General features: G+C 50.0%; 1 protein-coding gene across 4 annotated transcripts in view; it reads right to left on the bottom strand.

Annotated features, from left to right (window-relative positions):
* Positions 1-5,548: 5,548 nt before the first annotated feature.
* The window catches only part of SLC45A3 (solute carrier family 45 member 3), a 39,945-nt gene continuing 24,479 nt past the window's right edge, over positions 5,549-21,014 (bottom strand). For 2 of the 4 annotated variants that reach the window (XM_073320081.1, XM_073320083.1), the window contains exons 2-5: positions 19,842-20,275; positions 18,347-19,174; positions 15,924-16,189; positions 5,549-11,091 (exon numbers count right to left, since the gene is read on the bottom strand). In XM_073320081.1, the coding sequence (XP_073176182.1) occupies positions 10,654-11,091; positions 15,924-16,189; positions 18,347-19,174; positions 19,842-20,013 (1,704 nt within the window). In that variant the 5' untranslated portion in view covers positions 20,014-20,275 and the 3' untranslated portion in view covers positions 5,549-10,653. The remainder of the gene's footprint in view (positions 11,092-15,923; positions 16,190-18,346; positions 19,175-19,841; positions 20,276-21,014) is intronic. The other 2 variants (XM_073320084.1, XM_073320085.1) reach the window with 1 other exon arrangement.

The following is a 21,014-nucleotide window of genomic DNA, read 5'->3' as shown; positions in this document are numbered from 1 at the left end:
GTATCCTGGTTTATCAGATCACCAGCTTGGTCCTCCTGAGGCGATACTGCTTTTATTCCTCCTGCAGTTTACCACCCTGTTCCATTTCCTCCCTTAATTTATGCTGGGAATAGCCCAGGTTTCTCCAGAAGTTAAATATCATGTTCTAGCAGGTAGGAACAGTTAATGACTCCTGAATAAATGGATTTTGAAAGAGTCTTTCATTTCAGTCGCACTTTGCTGGCAGGACAAGCTGCACGAGTGCTGCCAGGGTGTAAAAGAGACAGAGTTTGCAGGTCTCTGGCAGAGGTAGGTACGGTTTTCTCAAGAATGGTGTTTTGGGTTTGAGCCTGTGTCCATTCCAGACACTGGGAAGCACTTCTCTATCTCACTTCTTTCTCTCCCTCCTTTGTCACATGGGTTCCACACCTGCACTTCTCATAGGTTCAGTCTGTGCTTTCCACCTCCCGTGTATGGCAATTGATTTTGTATTTGGTGAAGGCTTTGCACATTTCACTGCCGTGAGATAACCCACGAGCAGGATCATTTTGTGAAAGGAGCTGTAGCAGTCTAGCTTGTTGTTTCAAATTTGTGGTTCCCTTTGTGTTGTCGCTGTGGTTCTAATGCTATGAGCCTTTCTTGGTTGTTTGCTCTGCTGCTCAGGCTGTTAGATTTGTTGACACATGGGGGCGATCATATACGTGACGATCAAGCTTTCATTTTGATTTATTTTTTTCTTCAGTGCCTTGATTTTACCTGAATCATTGTAACGATTTGCTGACAAATCTGGGCCCTGAACTTCACTTCTTTACAACAGAGAGGGTTGAATTATATTGTCAGATAGTTTAATTGGATAGTTTTATCAATCTACATGGAGGGTTTCAAAAGAGCCTGAAGATAGTTGGCATCCAACCCCTATTCAATTTTAAATGACCTTAGGTGTCTTTGACAAATTAGTGTTTTCTTTACAGCACCAAGATCACAGAGCTATTTCTTGGGATGGGTTATGCTGGTGCCGGTCAGGCATTGCAATATTAGTTTATTGAGGATGCTGCAGAATAGTTGCTCATGTTGTTTGAGGCCATCTCTGCTTCTGTGTATTAATGAGTCCAGCTGGTCATACTCCAGCAACGTGTCTAGACTGGAAGGTTAAGTTAAATAATTTCAGAAGGGCTCCCTGCACACATTCAGTGCTGCATTTCAGTACTTGGTTTAATACAGTGGTTCTTGGCCGGGGTGCACGTACCCCTGAGGGTACACAGAGGTTTTCCAGGGGGTACATCAAAGTATCTAGGTATTTGCTTAGTTGTACAACAGGCTACATAAAAAGCCCCATGAAGTCAGTACAAACTACATTTTCATACAGACACTGACTTGCTTATACTGGTCTATATATGATACACTGAAGTGTCAGTGCAATATTTACATTCCAACTGATTTCTTTTATAAATATAGAGTAAAAATGAGAAAGTCAGCAATGTTTCAGTACTAGTGTGCTGTGATACTGTATTTTAATGTCTGATTTTGTAAGCAAGTAATTTTTAAGTGAAGTGAAACTTGGGGGCAAATCAGACTCCTGAAAGGGGTACAGTAGTCTGGAAAGGTTGAGAGCCACTGCTTTAATATATTTATTATCTGAGCTACATGTTTCCCTGAACTGAGGTTTTTCTTTAGGTCTTGCGTTGTCCCAATGTGTCTAGAGAAGGCTGGTCATTTTTTAAAGTGTCTTCCAGGGTAATTGCTTTTTAAGGGTCTGTCTCGTTCTTGAGTCATTTTCCCACCTAGTAGATTCCTTTGGTTACGTCTCAGAAATGTTTTGCCCCAGTTCTCTCAGCTGGATGGCTTGGCTAACAAAGCCAATCTTTGTACTGGTTTGAATGTTGCCATGGTGTGCTACAAGGAACTGGAATCGAGCCCACCTTCAGTTTGTGCTAATTTCTGCTTCCTCCACAACCCTGTTCTTTTCTGAAACTGTGTATGTGATTTTCTGTCCATGTACCAGGAGAGGGCACCACAAGGTTTCATCAGTAAAACAGCCAGGCTGCTAAGCCAATAAATCAGTGATGTGTAAGCAGAGCCGAGAGTTTCTTTATTACACCTTAGCCTCCTTTATGAATGCAGCTTCGCAGCAAGAAGGGACCAAAAAAATTACATCAGCCTTGGAAGAGAAAATCCCGTACCCCACCCCTAGAGGAAGCAACCCAATGCCCCTTACTCTCCCTGGCCACCAGCACCAGGGACAGGTTTAATAACAGAAGTAAGCCGTCACCCGCCTGCTGCTTTGACTCACACCTGAGCATCACACAAGTTGCCCCAGTAGCAGCTGTTCTGTTATTCCATTAGGGCAAAACTCACCCATATGCACAAGATCTTTGGACTCCCTACATCCCACTGCGTGGACTTAAGGGATGGAGAGGCCTTCTGTTGTGACTCTGCACAGGGCTAAATTTCACCCAATATGTGTTTTCTTGTGCCCTGTAAAACAGGTGTTGCATGCAAGGCTGTTCCCTAGCCAGTCTTTGGGTCCAGTCCTGCAGCCCCTTACTACCGAGAGCTGTGCATACTGACATGAGCAGTCCCCCAGCAGCCTACTCACCCTAGTCAGATCTAGACCCAGTAGTAAAGATTTGCAGGCTCAAGCCTTATGTTTCTCCCTTGCTCTGCAGCAGGGAGTGGCGTGGAGCGGACTACACAGCGTGTAGAGGTGCAGGAATCAGAAAGCAAGTCTGAACCGACCCTACACCCTAGCAACATTCCAAAGTTCCAGCCTCTCTGGGGCTAAGCAGCCTCTAGGCCCTAGCTGTCAAGGCACTTTTGTAACCGCCTGAGCCGTGTGTCTGTATCTTCTGATGCCTAAATACCTTCAAAGATCTGGCCCTAGCTTAACTTTTTTTAAAGGGAAAGCGTTTGTGTTATTATAAATGACCTCCTCTCTTCTGTTGCTTTGTGGAAGGTGCACATAAACAACAGGGGAAACTATGAAAGGAACCACACACAGTGCTGTCCGACGCGGGGGGGGGGGGGGGGGCTGGAACAATTTGTATAGTGGGGGGGCTGAGAGCTGGGGCTGAGAGCCATTGAACCAAACTGTAAACCCTGTGTATGATGGAAACCACTTCAAGCCAGGGGATGCTGCAGCACCCCCAGCACCCTTAGTTCCAGCACCTATGGTCCGCCGCACAAGGCAAACACCCAGATAGACTAGAACAAAATCAGTTTTCCTCCAGTCTCTGCGCAATTGCAGGGATTGCTTCTAAAAAATAACTCTTCTAGCTGAAAATGTTGAAGTGGAAAGAGTCTCTTTAAAAAAAGGTGGGTTTAAGGATGAAATATGTTCAAGAGGAGCTAGATTCTGTCGTCATTTACTACAGTGTAAATGCAAAGTAACTGCGTCAAAGCCAATGGAATTAGTCCAGATTTACTCTCCTGGGCCAGAGATCAGAGTTTGACCCTGAAATATTTTCATGGCATTAAATTTAAATGGCATGAATGAAAAAATTCATTAATGTTTTAATTTTGGAACAGGGGAAGCTGGCTGGTCACTTGGTGAAGACAAGTGCTGTTTATGACTCTTCTGTTGATTTGCTGAGAGGACTGCACACAAGTCAGTGCCTGACTCTGTGCCTCAGTTTCCCCCCTGTAAATAGGGGCCACACAATACTTAGCCACCTTGCAGGGATTTTGTGAGGATTCACTCATTGGTGCTCCTTCCTAGGCAACACAACGGCACATTATATTGCAAATGATAAAACATTTAACTCCGGATAAAGCATGGGTTCGTACTCTAGCCCTTGCTGGATATCTGATTGTTAGCCTGGTCTTCCTCTCCCCTCCTTATTCATCACATCAGCAATGAGGCTCTTATCACATCATGCCAGTTCGGCTCCCAATTTGGCTAACACACCAGGGACCTCTAGAGCTATAAGCAGGACTCTCTACAGCCTGAGCTACAGAGCCTGGCCTGTTCATCTAAAGTATTTCAGAAGCACCTGTCATCCTGGGTCAGACTATGACCTGCTGTGCATGCCCATCCAGGGGTGAAAGGCATCATGGATCACAGCATGAGTCCGTGCTGGGGGCTGTAATCGACGCATGTCCTCTGTAGATTGGGCACAAAGGGGGAGAAATAACACACAGTGGGCCATGGGCTACATTAGGCTCCCACTCTGCACGGTGTTCCCTGTGGACGGGTGCCTGCAGTCTCATCAAGTCCCAGTACCTTACTCTGGATGCTTCTCAGGACAGGGATGGTGTCACTGTATTTGCCAATGATACTCCTAGCACACTTGGGATGCTGTAGAAATTAGTGGCTCATCTGCAGCTGTGCAGGGCTGCAGCCTGCCTGCTACCTTTCAGGTGTCTCACCCGCAGTCCAGTCTTGGTTCTGTGTCTGTAAGGCTGTGAGCTGCTCACTTGTCAGCAAGGGATGCAGTTTGCAGAAGCGAAAAGATTCAGGAAACAGGTTGGGGACAGAAGGAAATACAGTATTCTTGCAGGTTTCAGCGTAGCAGCCGTGTTCGTCTGTATCCGCAAAAAGAACAGGAGGACTTGTGGCCCCTTAGAGACCGACCCATTTATTTGGGCGTAAGCTACAGCTCACTTCATCGGATGCATTCAGCAGAAAAACATTCTTGCGGTAGAACTCCTGTTGCAGCACCATCTGCTGGCACAGCGAGAGAGAGCAGAGAAGCCAGGCTCAGCTGTGTTCTCCTCCTAAGAGGGGCAATTCTAACAGTCTCCTCAAACACGGATACCAAGAGCACAGGGAGCAGGGCAGGAACTAAAGCCAGAGAGAAGTGTTTTGCAGGGGGAGCGGGGGAGGACATTGTGGGGAGGGAGGTCGACATCAGAAATTATTACTGGATCCGATTTATTGCCAAGTCTGGGCTGGCTTCCATGGACTCTGACCCAGAGCCAGGCAAAAGTCTGCCAGGAAGGGAGGCGGTGGTGACATAAGTTGATGGCAACCTCTGCTGTAGGGAAAGTTGTGGGTGGAGCACAGCTTGGCAATAGAGCTATCCAAAATGTGGGAGGCACAGGCATCATCAACTCATCCCGCATGGAGTTTTGAACACCGTTCCTACTGCTGTATGAATACAAACAGTCATCGAGTTTGCTCCTTAGGACAGAGGATGCCCTGCTCTCCACTTGGCCAGTGCACTTTTGTGGGCTTGGCTTGTGGCCCATGTCGCACTCCGAGCCGTCATGGATTGATGTGCAGCAGGTCGGGAGCTTGTCCTCCCCAAATGAGCTCACCCCTTGCAAGGTCTTCCTGGTGCTGGTGGAAAAGAAAGGAGAGGCACATGTTTCACTGGAAGGGAGTCTTCATTCATCCGGTCTCCTCCTTCCCTGGCTGCTTTATGGTTCCCCATGTCTTCCAGCACAATCAGGCCATACAAAGAAGGGCAACAGTGGCTTGGAGGTGAGATGTGGGTCACTGCTTTATCCGGCCCACCAGTGTTCAGAGTGGGGAATTAGAGGAAGATTTCTGGCTCATCTCTCATGCACAAAGCAGTGCAGTTAACTCAGTGACACACACACTGATCCAACGTAAAAGTTTTTTATTTCCCTCCTTAATAAATTTTATAATATCCCTCTCCTTACACTGTACAAAATATTTACTCCACTAAATAAATAAGAGAGGACCATATTGCAGACAGTGTATCTTCCTGAAAGAAAACAGCATCAAAACATCCGTCCCTAGACAAGAGATTCACAATAATGCACTCATGCATTAGAAAAGAAAGACCCAACCCTACCTTTATAGTCTTCTCCACTGACCCAACACCACTGAAGGTGTTCCCTTTAAACACCCCTGGGGCAACCAAGAAGGGAGAGGCATAATATGATTCCCCAATGGAGAGGGAATGGATCTACCATCCAAACCCAGCAGAGTTCCCAGGAACTGCCTGCCCTTTCCTTTACGGACCTTACACCAGTGGTTGAAGGTTGGAGGGTATGATTTGCATTCTACAGAGATTTTTACATCTACACACAAGTTACTTCAGCAACAGGTTGGAGGCTCCAAGTGCTCAGGCTCCGGCCTGAATGTCTACACCACAATTTTTAGCCCCATAGCCCGAGTCTCGCGAGCCTGAATCAGCTCTTTTATCCCTGTGTAGATGCACCATGTACGTGCTCATTATCCGGGCAGAGCTGTGGTCTTTGCATTCGCTCAGAAACAGCAGTTTTCCTACTAGAGATGGGCCTGAGACAATCTGGGCCTGACCTCACAGGGGAGCCAGGGATGTTTGGAGCTGAAGCCATGGCTAGCTCTTGGCTTGCACTCCTCTCTCCCATCCCCATCCTCCCACCATGCCACCTCCTGGCATGCAGCCCAGCAGGCAAAGTGAGGAAAAGGGAGCTGCTCAACTCAGTGCTCTGTAGGGGGGAAATCTGGACTCCCCTGCTGGCAAGCCGGACATTAATTAGCTTCTCCCTCTGAGATACCCACTGGGCTGAAGAGGGAGAGGACAACTTCTTAGCTTATTTACTATGAACAAACCCCACTAGAGTGCCACTACCCTCCTTTGCCACTAGTGATGGGAAAGCCTCTATCCGGCTGAGACAGATAAAGCCCCCCACAGTTCCGGCAATTCCCAGAGCCTGCTGTGTCTTCCCAGTTGAAATGGAGAGCTCAGGAGACCAGGATCTGCTACCGCTCAGGTCAGAACGGGGGCAATTGGAGCCCCACCTAGAACTAGGTGGTGCAGATACAAACGAAAGTTAGCTGGGGAGTCAGAAGTTCAGTTGCTCAACTCTCTCTTTTCAAACACAAAAGAAGTAAACACAGCCACCTCCCCTGACATCATGTCTTGGCTACTGACTAGGCTCCTTTTGCACACAGGGTCTGCCCTCTCCTGGGACAGGCCAGGTCAGAGCATGACAGTAGAGACAAAGGCTCAGGTTTACACTGGGATTTGGGTGCCCAACTCCCTCTGAAAATCTCAGCCTATGTTTAATCAGGGGCAAAGGAGAGGCTCTGGTTCAAGATTTGTGGTGTTTATTGTTCTAGGCGGTGCCTGCCTGAGACCTGAGCATATTACAAGTAGGCCTTCACTTCTCCTCCACCCCATCACTTTTCCATGCATCTTTCAGGTGAGTGGTCAAGACGTCCAGAGCGCTCATGGACCATTATTTTCAAACCTAATTTATATTTAGTTCTTAAATAAGTGGTTTGCCGAAGTGCTGAGCCCCCAGCAGCTCCCAGTGACTTTAAAGGGTGTTCAGCGCTTTCGAAAAACCAGGCCACTGAATGGACTTGGTTTGAATATTGTGGTCAGTGGTTATTACAGAGTTTGATCATTAGGCCTGGCATCCTGAACAAATGCCATCTTAGGTAAATACATTGTGCCTCTTTAAGATTTCCCCCTGCTCCTTTCTGCTATACAATGTAAAGGGGTTTTCCTTACATAGTACATAACTTCCCATCTGCAACCCACATATAATTGCTCATTGCAAGGGTGGGTTACTTCAGCCTCTAATACATTATTAAAACACACTTCATTATATTTAACATTATGACATACCAGTTTGAGATAGGTGCCGTGGCTGGTCTACTTCATCCAAAAAATGGTGGGTGGGATTTTGTTTTGGGTGGTGTGGGGGATGGAAGGAAATTAGAAGGGTGATTTCCAGCCACTGGCCCTTCCCCCAGAAAATTCTGTCGATGGAATCAGAAGACATGACCTTCTGGGCCCAGAGCACAGATTTCTACTCAGTGAGCTGGAGATTAATCTCTATGAGCCCAGCCAGAATGGAGGCACGTGCACACGTACACACACACTCTCCAGAAACGTGCATGGGGGAAAATCCAACCCCCCCGCCAAATGAGCTCATTGGGAAGGTTCTCCCTACAGCTGGAAAATAGAATGACTTGGGGTAGGCTTGGCAGTGAGGGATCTAGGTTAAAGCTAAAGAGATTGGGAGTGCTGGAAGCAAAGGCCTCTATTGGCATATGGGGCACTGTGAACTCATTTCCCATGCTATCAGCCCCATGGCTTAACTTGACATGGTAAAGTTCCATACTAGCTCCTGACTGGCTGCTGGCCCTTGTGTCTGCCCTTCCCTCTTCTCCCCGTCCTTTGGAATAGGGGCATTGATCCCACTGGTTAGAAGGTGGTTTATTGAGTTGGCTCCTTGGCCCAGGCATTATCTGGACTCACAGGATTCTTGTTTAAAAGGTTTGCTGGTGGAGCAGTTCCCCACGGGAAGAATGATAGCAAGGGGCAGGGGAAGCCAGTCCCACTGTGAATGAAAAAATAGAAGAGCCAAGGATTTAAAAAACCATTAGAGAGATTTTCAGAGGCCCGAGTGGCAGTTTGGTTTTCAATGGGAGTTAGGTCCCAGCTGGCATTTCTGCTTTTGATAATTTTCCCAAGGTCTAATGGGTTTCTGAAGTTAAAATGGGAGATGGGAACAGGTGCAATTTAATCACTGAAGACTTTATAGGGGTGTCTACACTGCAGTGTAAGCCCAGGGTTTGAACTCAGGCTCAGGCCTAACCCCCCTTCTCCATACACACAAATTGCGCTAATTCAGGGCTCAGAACCACATGGGGATGGAGAGTCCAAGTCAAACTGGACCCAGCGTTCAAGCCCCATGGCTTTGCAGTGTAGACACAACCTCCCTGGATGCATGCTCTGGGAGTCTGCCAAAAGTATCCCACAATCCCATAGGCTAGACTTTCTTTGGCTTCTGGACAGTCAAGTTTGGTGGACAGTCAAGTTTTCCAACACTGCACCACAAACAAAGGGCTAGAGCAACCACATGTTGGTAGGGTGTGAGGAAGTCCGGTCTGTGGGTGGTTGAATTTGGGCCCACATAATATAGTGTAGATGCTGGAGCCCCAGGTTGGGGCCCAGGGTTCAACAGTTCCTAACCTGGGGTTCCAAACGAGCACAGATGCTCAGGCCCTAAGTGAACAAACCCACAGTTTGCTAACTCAAGTTCTACTAGTTCTGGCTTGTGTTGCAGCCCAGACACCCCGTGTTTCCATAAGGGTGACTCATGGCGGGTGGGATATAACTGATCCGGGAATATCCTCTTAGCTGGGAATGACCTCTGCAGCAGCAGGATCTCAGAATCCAGACAGCTCTGCCATCAATTCATGGCAGCAAGAGCAGGGCCAGATCAGTGGAAAGGTCATTCTTGGCTTCTTCCCTTTGAAAAAGGGGCAAAGCAGAAAAATGACCCTACAGAGGAGTAGAACCCAGGACATGCTACAGGGTCACCTCTCGAGTCTGCTCCAGCTTACTCTCCTGTCGGAGGGAACAACTGCACCCAATCAGCATCAAGGCTATTCCCGAGTGGAGGGGAATAGGCATCAAGGGGACCCAATGTGGGTGGAGAAGACAGAGAATGTGAGGAACAAGAGATTTGAAATGGAGGAAGCATCTCATGAGGTGGGGAGGGAGGGGGCAGGCACAGCCATGTGGGATGAATAAGGACAAGGAAGGGATGGCAAGGCTAGGCACCAGCAGGGGTTTATGCAGCGGAAGAGTCTCCTGCACACCTTTCAAAGGGCAGGGTATATGTGCCTTTTCACACCATCAGTGAACGTGGCCCGAAGAGAGGGCAGCACGTCCAATTATTCAGCCATGCAACAGGGCAGCTGGGACAGGATCTCATTCAAGGGCTTTGTGCATCTCCTACATGGAAAGGACTTCACAGCAGTGACCTAGGACAGGGTGTCCCGTTAACATGCCTCAGGCAGGGGGACAAAGGATAAGTGCTTCCAGCCCCTGCAGGGTACAGAGGACACCAGACTCCGCACATCCCGCTGGGGATTATTACACTTGAATACAGGGTAATGTTCAGGCTAATGAGGTCTGAGCAGTGCCATAAAAACACGGCCCTGGAGCCTTGTTAAATCAACTCTGCCTACTGCCTTGAACCAGGCCATTTTATAAGGCCACTGCAAATAGGTTTCAGGCACTTGAGGTGCACAGAGCGGCCAGCCAGTGCAGCAGGGTGGCCTGGGGTGCACTAACACCGAGTGGTCACTTAGTGTGGTGCTCACCAGAGCAATGGGATTACTAGCCCTGGACAGAGCCAGACTCTGCCCATGCACCTCCAGCACCCCTGTGCCATGCAGGACTGCTTCCACACAGCTCTGCCAATGCACCCGCGTCCTGACCGGCAATGCCCCATTCCAACCCTGGAGGTCTTCCCCCCGCTCTGCCAATGCGGCACCCTCCCGCCTGTCCCCCGAATATTCCAGTCCACAGCAGCCACCAGTCAGAGAGGGGATTTACATTTCCGAAGCAAGGTGAAGCCTGCCAGAGCAAGGCAGGATTTAAGCTGGTCTCTCCACAAATGAGAGGAGGAGCACTCTCCCTCTGGGATGCAACTGCCTCCCTCCCTCGGGGGAATTGTACAGAAATTTAACCCTGTGATTGAAGGGAAACTCTTCTCCTTTCACTTCATTGATGCCCTCTGTGCAACACCGCTCTCAGACAAAGGCACCACAGGGCAAACTCGGATGGTGGGAGATAGAACAGCATGGTGCCCTTCCTAATACACCCGCGCTTAGCCCAACCACCTCTCCCCAGGTACGTGCCCCACAGAAACAGCACGAGAGACAGAAAGGAGGGGTGCACAGCGTGCAGCCTGCCCCATTATATAGTGTCAATGCACGTGTTTGTACTGTGCCACGTGCACACATACCCCGTTTTACACCGAATACTTGGCCATGTCGCTTTTATCAAAGACGACTTTGGTTGCAAAGTAAATAGCCACCAACCCGAGGCCGGTGGCGAACGCCATGTAGGCAGTCACCGACTGCGTAAACTGGACGATCGACCCCATGACAAGGGATGGGACCACCTGAGAAAGAAGGAAAGCGCTGTCTAAAATGGCCAGGTCCAGGCAGATCCCTCGACCGGGTGCTGCAGGGTCAGAGTCTCCCACCCTCATCATGAGCGAGACCTCGCAGGGGGAGCCGACGCACATGGCCGAGCTGGCAGCTGGAGGAGAGGAGAAGAGGCCCCCAGAATGGCCATTCTGGTAGGTCAGCTTCTGGCTGGAGAGGGGGCCTTTGGGGAAGCCTGATTTCTTATCCAGCTGAGCCGCATCTTCCTCTTCTTTGCTTTTGTACTTATGCAAAAATACCTGAGAGACAAAATAAAGAGAGAGGGAAAGTGAGAAACTGCAGGGGGTGGTGAAGCCCTAAAGAGCCAGAGAGCGGACCAGGAGAGTGGTGCCGTTAGCTAGAGCAGGGCAGAGCTGGAGCGATACACCCCTCGGCCTGGCAAAACTTCCCCTGGCTTCAAATTGTTCCAGTCCTGTGAAAATCCTCAGGTCAGGTTTGGCTAAAGGCTGGAGACGTTTGCAGCAAGTCTGGGGCAAGTTTGATGGTTTCCAGCAGCAGGTAAGATTGGCAGGAACTTCTTTGTTAGGCTTCAGATTCAAGGTGACACTGACCTGCTGCAGTAACTTGGCTCCAAGCGGTACCTTTGTGTGTTCGCTTCAAGCATCACCAACGCCAGGGAGCGTCTCAACCCAAAGCCAAACAAGGCTCTGCCATTTGGGGCAGTTTCTCTCCGAGCCTTGAGAGTCGTCTGATCGCTGGACTCTCAGAGAAGCGGGTGGTGCAAACCCAATTCTCCTCTCGCTCCAAACACAGCTCCATGAACTTCAATGGCCCAACTCCCAGCACATACTAGTGTGAGAGGAGAATCCCTCTAAATAGAAAGTGCTCCCTAACCTAGGGAGAATGGGCCAAAGCCCTCCCCACCCTCATGCCACTGCAGCCAGGCCAGGGATGAACTTGGTCCAATGCGGGAGTGATACCATCGCCCAGGGCTACAGGAATCATCTGGGGTGGGTGCAGTTTGTGCAGCTGATCTAAGGGACTCAATGCCCTCCTGCTGCAGGACACGTGAGCTGCTCACAGCCAGTACTTGCTTTGGAAGCATGGGCACCGCCCACATGGACTGAAAGGCACGTGTTGGACTGTGGATTTGGCACTATTGTTTTTCAAAAGCAGAGTGTCGAAGTTATAATCTCAAGACCGGAGCACAGGCAGGCAAACAGGCAATTGTGCGTTCAAAGGTGTATTGCTGCAAATAAGAGGTGAGTAGCTGCATAACTGAAGTGCTCAAATGGTCAAGCAATGGCCCTTACGGCTTGTCTACACATGCAGTTATTCAGGACTAGCTATTGTACTCCAAATTCACACTCTACCTTAGTCTGAATTAACTTTCCATCATAGGTCTTGTCTACACTACGAAATTAGGCCGACTTAAGTCACGTCAACCTACAGCCACGGCAGCAATTTGATCGGCTGTTGGTGTCCACACTGCCCTCCTTCTACAAGTCCTCACCAGGAGCGGTTGTGCCGACTGAAATGGAGTACCCCCGCCCAGGGCTGACTGCCAGAGCCGGAAACAAAATGTGAAATCCTAGCAGCCGTGAAACTGACAAGAATGTCAATTTCACCACTAGTAGGGTCCCTGCTGTGAAATTGAGCACCTGCCATGCTCCAGCTGTCAACCCTGGGGGCAGGGAGGGGGGAGTCCAGCTGTGAGCCGGACACCCAGCTAACAGCTCAGGCTGACAGTGCTGGGGCAGGGGGGGAGGTAGCTGTCAGCCCTGCACAGGGCAATGTAAGTAACATCGTATCTACACGGACACTGTGTCACCTTCACTACAGTGACCTAAGCGCTACACCTCTTGTGGAAGTGGAGTTCTTAGGTTGGTGTCGTGGGTGATGCACATGGGCAATAGTAGCACTGTAGTGTGTATGCTGACAGAGTTAGGTCCATGTAAGCTGCCGGACATCAACCTTGCTCTGTAGGGCAGACCAGGCCTTAGATCACTTCTGTGACACTTTCCAGTGTGAACTGTGACATCGCTCCGTACAACCTAAGGCTGCACAGGTTCCCTATGCAACTGGGCAGCAGAGCAGCCTCTCAGGACAATCTGCCAAGGCCCCAGTGCTAGGGAAATTCCACAGCTGGTTAGTTAAGCTCTTAGTGAGAATGAGGCAGGGAGTATCACTGCAAAGGCATCATTCCTCTGGGTAACCCAAGCAGCCTCTTCTGGCCAAGTTCCTTCCACTGCTACCTAGAATTTTACATTGACACCCAGCTAAGTTAAGGTCCTGCACTGGGACTCTGTTCCCAGCCCTGCCACAGACACCCCAGATGATCCTGGGCAAGCCATTTCGTCTCTCTGTGCCTCACGTCTCTATCTGTAGAATGAGGAGAATAATCCTGCCTTTCCTCTCACCCTTTGTCTGCCTATCTATTTAGACTGTAGGCTCTTTGAGGCAGGGACTGTCCCTTTTTGAATGTATGTACAGCACCTAGCACCTTGGGGCCCTGATCTCAGCTGGCACCTCTGTGGGCTACTGTAATACAAATAATCAATGTTTATGTGCAGCAAGAGAAACTGCTGCAAAACTCATGCCTTGAAATTTCGAGACATCTGTGCTTAGACACATCCCATGAACTGTGGCGAGCCAAGGACATATTAATCCGTTCTCCATGTGATGGGATAAAACCAGCCAGGAGAAAGAAGACTGCCTGGTTGAGAGAAGAGAATTTTATACCAGGAGTGCAAAGGTAGAAGCTGCACTGTCCAAAGGACCAACGATATCAGCTTTTCACTCACAAGGGAAACGGGGGGCCACTGGAGAATTACACAAGCTTACTCCAGGGTGTGCAGGCATCTCTGCTGCATTCTGTGTACAAGCCACACCACAGCAATCGGCAGCATCTAGTACCTCCCCTGACACACACAGACTCTGCTGTGGTATAGTATCGCTAGCTATTTTCCATTAACGTTCCCTGAAGCCACGGCCACAGCTCTGCAATGCACCCGTTTCAGATCCAAGCAAAGAACTAAAGCCAGATGAGACTTTTGGTCCCCAAGAACCTTTTGTTGAGAGTCAAACAGCTTTACATGGACTCTGACTAGCCACGAATCTTCCTAAGACAGTGTTTTGTAATAAAGTTGGTCACTTCACTGGTCTTATGAATCTAAGTCAAGCCACCTGAATCCCACATGCAATGGCTAGAGCTTCACGAAACTCTCAGTTTACACCTACCACACCAAGGTTAGAGGGATCCAGAAATTAAATGGTGCAAAACCCAGCACAGAAGAGAAGTTGGTTATAAACTGTGAGTGCCAAACTCCAGCAAACTCCTCAGAGCTCTAGATGCCTCATACTAGATGCAGGATGGTCCACGAAGCCTACTTGAATACCCTGAAGGCATGTGCCACAATTTCTTGCTCTTTCTGACTTGGTCTAGACCAGAATTTTAAAGGGGTACATGTTCTAACACACACATGAACACAAAGCCTCGTGTAGACTTAAAAACTAAGGGCATAGCTACACCAAAAAACTACATTGACTTAAGTTAGGTCAACCTACAGCCACTGCAGTAATTAAATCAGCTCTTCATATCCACACTACCCTCCATCCTCACCAGGAGCACTTGCACTGACTTAAGTGAGCATTGTGGGGCATTGACAGCCAGAGCCCCATTGCCCCACACAGGGCTGACAGCTGGAGCCCTGTTGCAACTCAAGTTAGTTGAGTTGAAGAAATCCTAGGTTTTAACTCAACTAGCTAAGCATGTGTTAAATGCATTGTGCTTCGTCTATGATAGACATTCAAATGCATTAATTAGAACATCTTTTATCCTACTCTAGACAAGGCCTCTTTGGTCTCACTAGTACAGGTAGAATCGAGAGCATGCACGAAAAGAGACCAACTTACACAGTCCATGTGAGCAGCGTCAGATGGGGTTAGTCTTGCTGGCTTGCACTAATGTTCCACCCAACGCTGGAGGGGCAGCTGTTATGCGGCACCCTTTCATTGACTCACTTCAGGAGGAGAGGGAGAAAAAGAGAGGAAAACAGAAAGCAGGAAAAAAGGAACGACAAAAGGCAACAAAGAAAAAGAATTAAACCAGTAAAAAAGAAAAACAAAAAGGAAGTGGATCCAAGAAGATGGATACATTTCTGCTTGACAGGAAAATGCCCTGGTGGGTTTAATTTTTTGCTGGCTGGAGTAGATCCCAAGGCCAGGACTTTGGAAGAAACCAAAGTGGAACAGGCCCTCCAAATGCATCCCTAGTTTGACAGGCATCCTAGTGCACACTGGGACGGGCTGCCTGGAAGTGTAAGTTCTAGGCGAGCCCCGGGATGCCTGCAGTAAAAGCTCCTAGTTCTTTAACAACACAGCAAGGTGCCTGCAATGGGGCCGAAAGATGCTGTCATGCCACAAATCACTGGTGCGTTTACAGTGTGAGAGAGGCTCCCAGCGCTGCGGAACAACAGCTGCATGGCCAAGTATTGTGATTTTATCATGTCTCAACATTGGATGTTTTTCTTCAAGCCCCAGCTCTCAGTTTTCATTTCAGACGCCCTGGTGGTTACGGACAAAAGCTTGAAAGCGTGAACCCTAAAGGCTCAACAACCAGAATGCAAACAGAGAACCCACCATTTGTAATTTATTACTTACTGTCTCATGGGGGTTTTGGGGACCTGACTTGTGATTTTTGAGCTGGGGTTGGTGATGCTGCAAAGGTGATTGGGTGCAAGACGTGCAGAAGCCTCTTGGGACCCTGGACTGATTTCCAGCCAAGCATTCAGAATGCGGAGGAGATGAGGCGCTGCCTTTAGAAATACACACTCCTCATTCAACGCAATATGAACATCCATGTGCTGGCTGTGGCAAGTAGGGAGGGGCTAGGGAATTGGATCCCCCCCGCCCAAAACCAGCACTGGGTTAGAGCCAGATTATGTTTTTATTCAGATTCCCAAGATCAAGAGGGTTCAGGTGAGAGGCCCCATTTGTGTTGTGAGGCACATGTGACACCCTTTGTGTGTGTGTGTGTGTTTCTTTCCAGCCACAGGCCAAGCTGAGCTGCAACCCCATGTTGTGATCACGTTGTGCATCATCCCCCTTTCCCCCCAGAAGTGGCCCCCACCTGCTTGTCATGGTGGTACAGCGACGCCAGGGTGTACGGCAGGATCTGGAGCGCAGAGAAGGTGAAGCCCGTCAGGGCAGCCGAGACGGTAACGACGAGGATGCTCTGGGAGAAGCATATGACGAAGGGAACCAGGGGGAAGAATGCCACGCTGGCCAGGTAGACCGCCCGGGTCCCAAACTGCTTCACCAGCCGGTCCATGATTGTCGAGAAGAAGATGGAGATGACGCATTGGAGGAACAGGCCCAGGCTGCCCACGCGGACTCCTGAAAACAACAGACACACTGGTGGGGAAGGGATGGTGGGCAGGCTCCCCCTGCTCCGCTTTCCAAAAGCCAAGCAACTATGGGGACTCTGTAGGATCCAAGCAGGGTCTTTCTGCACTACTCCATAGAGGTCAGCACATTTCAACACAAGCTCTGGAGACTAGAGTCCCATCCTTGCTCGGAGCACAGGTACAGGATGGGCAGCAACCATGCGAGATTCCCCACCCTGCCAGTCTCCATAGTCCATTCACTCCTTTGATTCTCTGCCAAGATTACGCACAAAGGACCCCCAGACAGTGCTGGTGAGAACACCACCCACACATAGGGGAAGAACCGAGGGGAACATTTGCAGAGGCACAAAGGGGGGGGGGGGTTGGGCAGCTGTGCCTTAGAAAGTCACTCCCCCACCTTCCCCTGACTTTCTCCCAGAATCCATCTCTTGCCTGCTTGCTAACCAGGAAGTGCTATCCGACACCAAATCAGCAACAAAACAAAAGGGAACAAAGAATGGTTTTAAGCTGGTGAGACGCTCTAGAGTCTGGCATAGAGTGAGATATCCACAAGCTGCTCTGAAGCATCTGGCAGCCATCCTGCCCTTCCCCTTCGGAGAGGCAGGTCGGACTACAGATAATTAGACCATTAACTCTTTGGGGCAGGGACTGTCGCCAACAGGATGTTTGTACAGTGCCTAGCACAATGGCCCTGACCTGGTGGAAGCCTCTGGGGCTACCACAGCAGAACTGTTAAACACCAATTAAGCTGATTCTTGAGCTAACAGAGACATTAATATGAATGATTACAGCCTAACAAAGGAGGAAATGTACAAGGCAGCAATAAGGAAATCTAGAGGCCAAGGTATATAGAGGCCAAAGTATACAACTAATGCACACAGGACAAAGAGGACGATGGCCTATGTGCTTAGATCTGAGAGGACCAGAAAACAAGAGGCTGTGAAGCTGAGCCAGAGGGCTCCAACACTTCCAGAGAGCATGCACATGAAGAGAACCCAGGAAGAGAGCAGTGCTGGAATGAGCGAGTCAGCCAGGAGACAGGGGTCTGAACATCATTATTGCAGCTTGGCTCATCTCACTGCTACTTAACACTCCCAGGGCTTTGCACCACCAATCGCTAAGTGATTTACAAGAGGTAGGCAGGCATCATGAGCTCCATTGTACAGATGGGGGAAACTGAGGCACAGACTGGTGAGGTGACTTATCTGAGGTGACAGTGGACCAGTGGTAAAGCTGCAAACTGCCGGCTGAGTGTGCTAGCTGCTGGACTACAGTATCTCTTAAGAATTCAGGCACCAGACCTGCGGCTCCACTGAATCAGGCTCTAGGCCCATATTTTATGTTTCAGAGGAAGAGGAAAGTCACCCTGTAATGTAGCCAAGCAACTGTGTAATGTTGTCTGACGAGTGGGAGGAAGAGAATTCCTTCCTGCCCCTCCACCCCCCAAGATGATCAGCTTACATCCCTTGGAGCATGAGATTTTATGTCAAGGAAACTAACTCAGTTCTTCACACTGTTGTCAGGTGCTGGACACCGGTAAAAACTAGGGGTGGGTTTGGGGTTTGCAACACCGTGCAGAGAGAAGTTGACTTTTGGTTCTGCTGATCACATACCCATGCCTCAGTTTTCCCCATCTGTAAAATGGAGAAGAGTTCCATTTACCCACCTGTCAGGTTTTGGGATGAAATACCAAAAATAATCATTAAAAACCTGGTAGATTCAGACAAGCGGTTCTGGTCCTGGCAGATTCTCACCCCAGCCTATGCAGTGAAGTCACATGTGGCCGAAGCAGAGCACCAAGTGCTGGCAGACATAGATATAAATACACCTACCTCCCTGCCCACATCTCAGCTAGAGAGGATACCCAATTCAGACACGTTTATACTGCAACTGGGAGAGTGCCTCCCAGCCTGGCTAGGCAGGTTTGTGCTGGCAGAACTCACGCTAGTGTGCTAAAAATAGCTGTGTGGATGTTGTGGAACCAGCAGAGGCTCGGGATACGCACCTGAGCTCAGACCCAGGAGCAAGGAGAGCTGAACCCTAAAGGTAGAGCCCATCTTTGATCCCATCTCAGCGTTTCTACTCCCCTGCGTATGGAAGCAAATTCTGCCTCTGCAGCCTTGAAGGCACTTGGCTCATTCATTACCTTCATCATAGTGACGTCTGGCTTCTGTTCCCGGTTCGGCCCTTGGAACACCCTGGTACAGCCCTTCGCCAACAAAGTCAGTGTAGAACAGCATGAAAGTCATGAGGGCCATCCAGCTGCACAGCTCGGCCACGAAGAGCCGCCGGATCACCTTGGGGATGCGGCAGCAGAAGCCACGCAGCCGTGGGATCAATGTGCAGAGGTCCCTCAAGGCCTGGACCACATGCCTGGCTCGCAAGAGGCTTTTGGAAACCCGGCAAGAGCAACCGCTGGGGGACGAGGGCTTGGGGGAAGAGTCCTTCAGTGCAGGGCCTGCCAGAGCATCCACCTGCCCCACTGCTTCCTCTGTCACAAAGAGGGTGGCCAGGACGCAGCCCAGGAAGATGATGGTGAGGAGGCTGAAGAGACACTTCTCCTGCCCCCCCAGGTAAGGGGCCAGGAAGCTACTGGCCCAGTCGATGGCCGGAAGCAGATAGCCGATGCAGCCACCCAGGCTGATCATGAAGGCGTACATGGAGAAAGCCTGCCGGCAGTTGTCAGGCTCCTGGAAGAGGTCCGAGAGCAAGGCCTCTAGGGGAGTGAAGCAGACCTGGCCGCAGAAGTCCAGCAAGCCAATGCCCAGGATGAGGAAAGCAATCTCCAGGGGGTGGGCACTGAGGGCGAAGAAGCCTGCCAGGCGACCGGCATGGGGGATGATGAAGAGGCTCAGCATGACTCCCAGGCACAAGACCCAGATGAAGGGCCGCCGCCGGCCGTAGCTGCTGCGCCAGTGGTCGCTGGCGGAGCCAATCAGCGGTACAAAGACAAGGCCCAGGACAGGCCCGATCCCTGGAATGGAGACAGAGATGTGGCTTTAGGGGCAGTGTCCAAGTGCTGCAGCCGATCCCTGTGCCCAGCAATAAGAGCTAGGGCCAAGACTTTAACAAGCGACAAGTGATTGCGGGTGCCCATCTGAGACACCTTAAGGGGGCCTGTCTGTCCAAGTGCTGAGCACCCGCCCTCTGACAATCAGGCCCCTTTAAGCGGTCTCAAGTAGGACATCCATAGTCACTTGTGAAAACCTTGGCCTTAGCTCAGCCCAAGAAACCAGACCCCACCATCACCTGCCCCCTCACCACTTTGAACTTTAAGGCTTCTAGGCAACTTGGTAAGCGCACAGTAGAACAGCCCTCCACCATGCGTGACAGAGCACTTGATCGACACTAAGCCCTCAGCCCCTCAGGGAAGTATCCCTGTCTTAGGGAAGGGGAAATTGAGGCAAAGACATACCAAAGCCACACAGGCAATTCAGTGGCAGAAGCCAGGAAAAGAACCCAGGAGCCCTGGCTCCCAGTCCCTCGCTCTAAGCCAATAGGCTGCACATTCTCCCTGGAACAGAGTTGTCTCAGCTGATCAGAGCGTGGGGATACAAATCTTCATGCCCCGATTCCCCACTGCCCTCTGAACCCACTGAAGGGGTGAGCATCTCAGTTGAAGAAAGGAAGAAGCCACCTACCCAAAACCATGGTCATGAACTTCTCCTCCACACCCACTTCCAGCAAGAGCGGTGGCACGTAGGTGATCCCAGCAGCCAGGCAGACCTCCAGGCCGAAGGTTAGGGAGTTGACCAGCAGGAGCTGGGCTTTGCGGTTGTGGAAGAGCATGCTGACCCACGCTTTCTGAGCCATGCTGCCCTCACTCCACTTAATATTAGAGGGCTGTGTCAACCAGACAGCAGCCTTCCTGGGGCTCCCAGACAGACAGACATCAAGGTCCAAAGTCTCCTTTCACAGTCCAATGGAGACACACTGGCTGCCATTTTTATCAGCAGTGAACATCTTGTCCCTTCTTCCTCCTTAGGTTGCAAGATGCAGTCACTACAATGCAGAGTCCAGGCACCGGTAGACAGGCTTCATATTCCAGGTCTCTCCCCCAGCTTCACATTCTGTACTACGGAGAAAAGAAGAGAGCGCATTAGAAATCAGAGATCCACACCAGAGGGGGTTCCTTCTTTAGGGGACCAAAGCAAGAAACAGTTCTCCATTCCACTGAAGTCAACAGCACCACCCGTCTGGAGTGGGACACAAAGCTCCAGTCACAAGGAGGGCACTGGAAGACGTTCCAACACAAAACCACTCCCACTAGCCTTTGCAAATAGCATCAGTATCGGCAATATCAAAGGACCATGGTTCACAGAGAGGCCAAGCCTTGGAAGGCTCAGCCCCTTCACTGGGTCACTTACCCCAGACTCTTTTCCATTTCTTATTGGCATCCCAGTAAGTGCTTAGAGGCCCTAGCAAAGATCAAGGCCCGTTGTGCAAGATGCTGTACAAACACAACGTAAGAGATGAACCCTATCCCAGAGAACTCACAACCTAACAAGACAAGACAGGCAAAAGGAAGAATTATCTTCGTTTTACAGATGGGCAACTGAGGCAGAGGGAGATGAAGTGACTTGTCCAAGTCACATAAGGAGTTTGGGGCAGAACCAGGAATTGATCCCAGATCTCGAGGCCTAGGCTAGTGCCTTGATCAAGAGGCCAACCCAAAAAGTCAGAAGGATTGTGAGGCCCCGCTTTCACGGTCTATATTCATATTGAAAATCAAGATCAAGCGAGCTTTTGCCCTTCTGCTCCACTGCTCCTTCCCACAGCCTAGATGCACAAAGCTCTCAGGTCATTATTTTTAT

The sequence above is a fragment of the Lepidochelys kempii genome, chromosome 21, assembly GCF_965140265.1.
Source record: "Lepidochelys kempii isolate rLepKem1 chromosome 21, rLepKem1.hap2, whole genome shotgun sequence".
NCBI classification, from domain to species: Eukaryota; Metazoa; Chordata; order Testudines; family Cheloniidae; genus Lepidochelys; species Lepidochelys kempii.
The sequence above is the reverse complement of the archived record's forward strand: the minus strand, read 5'-3'. Positions and strand labels throughout refer to the sequence as shown.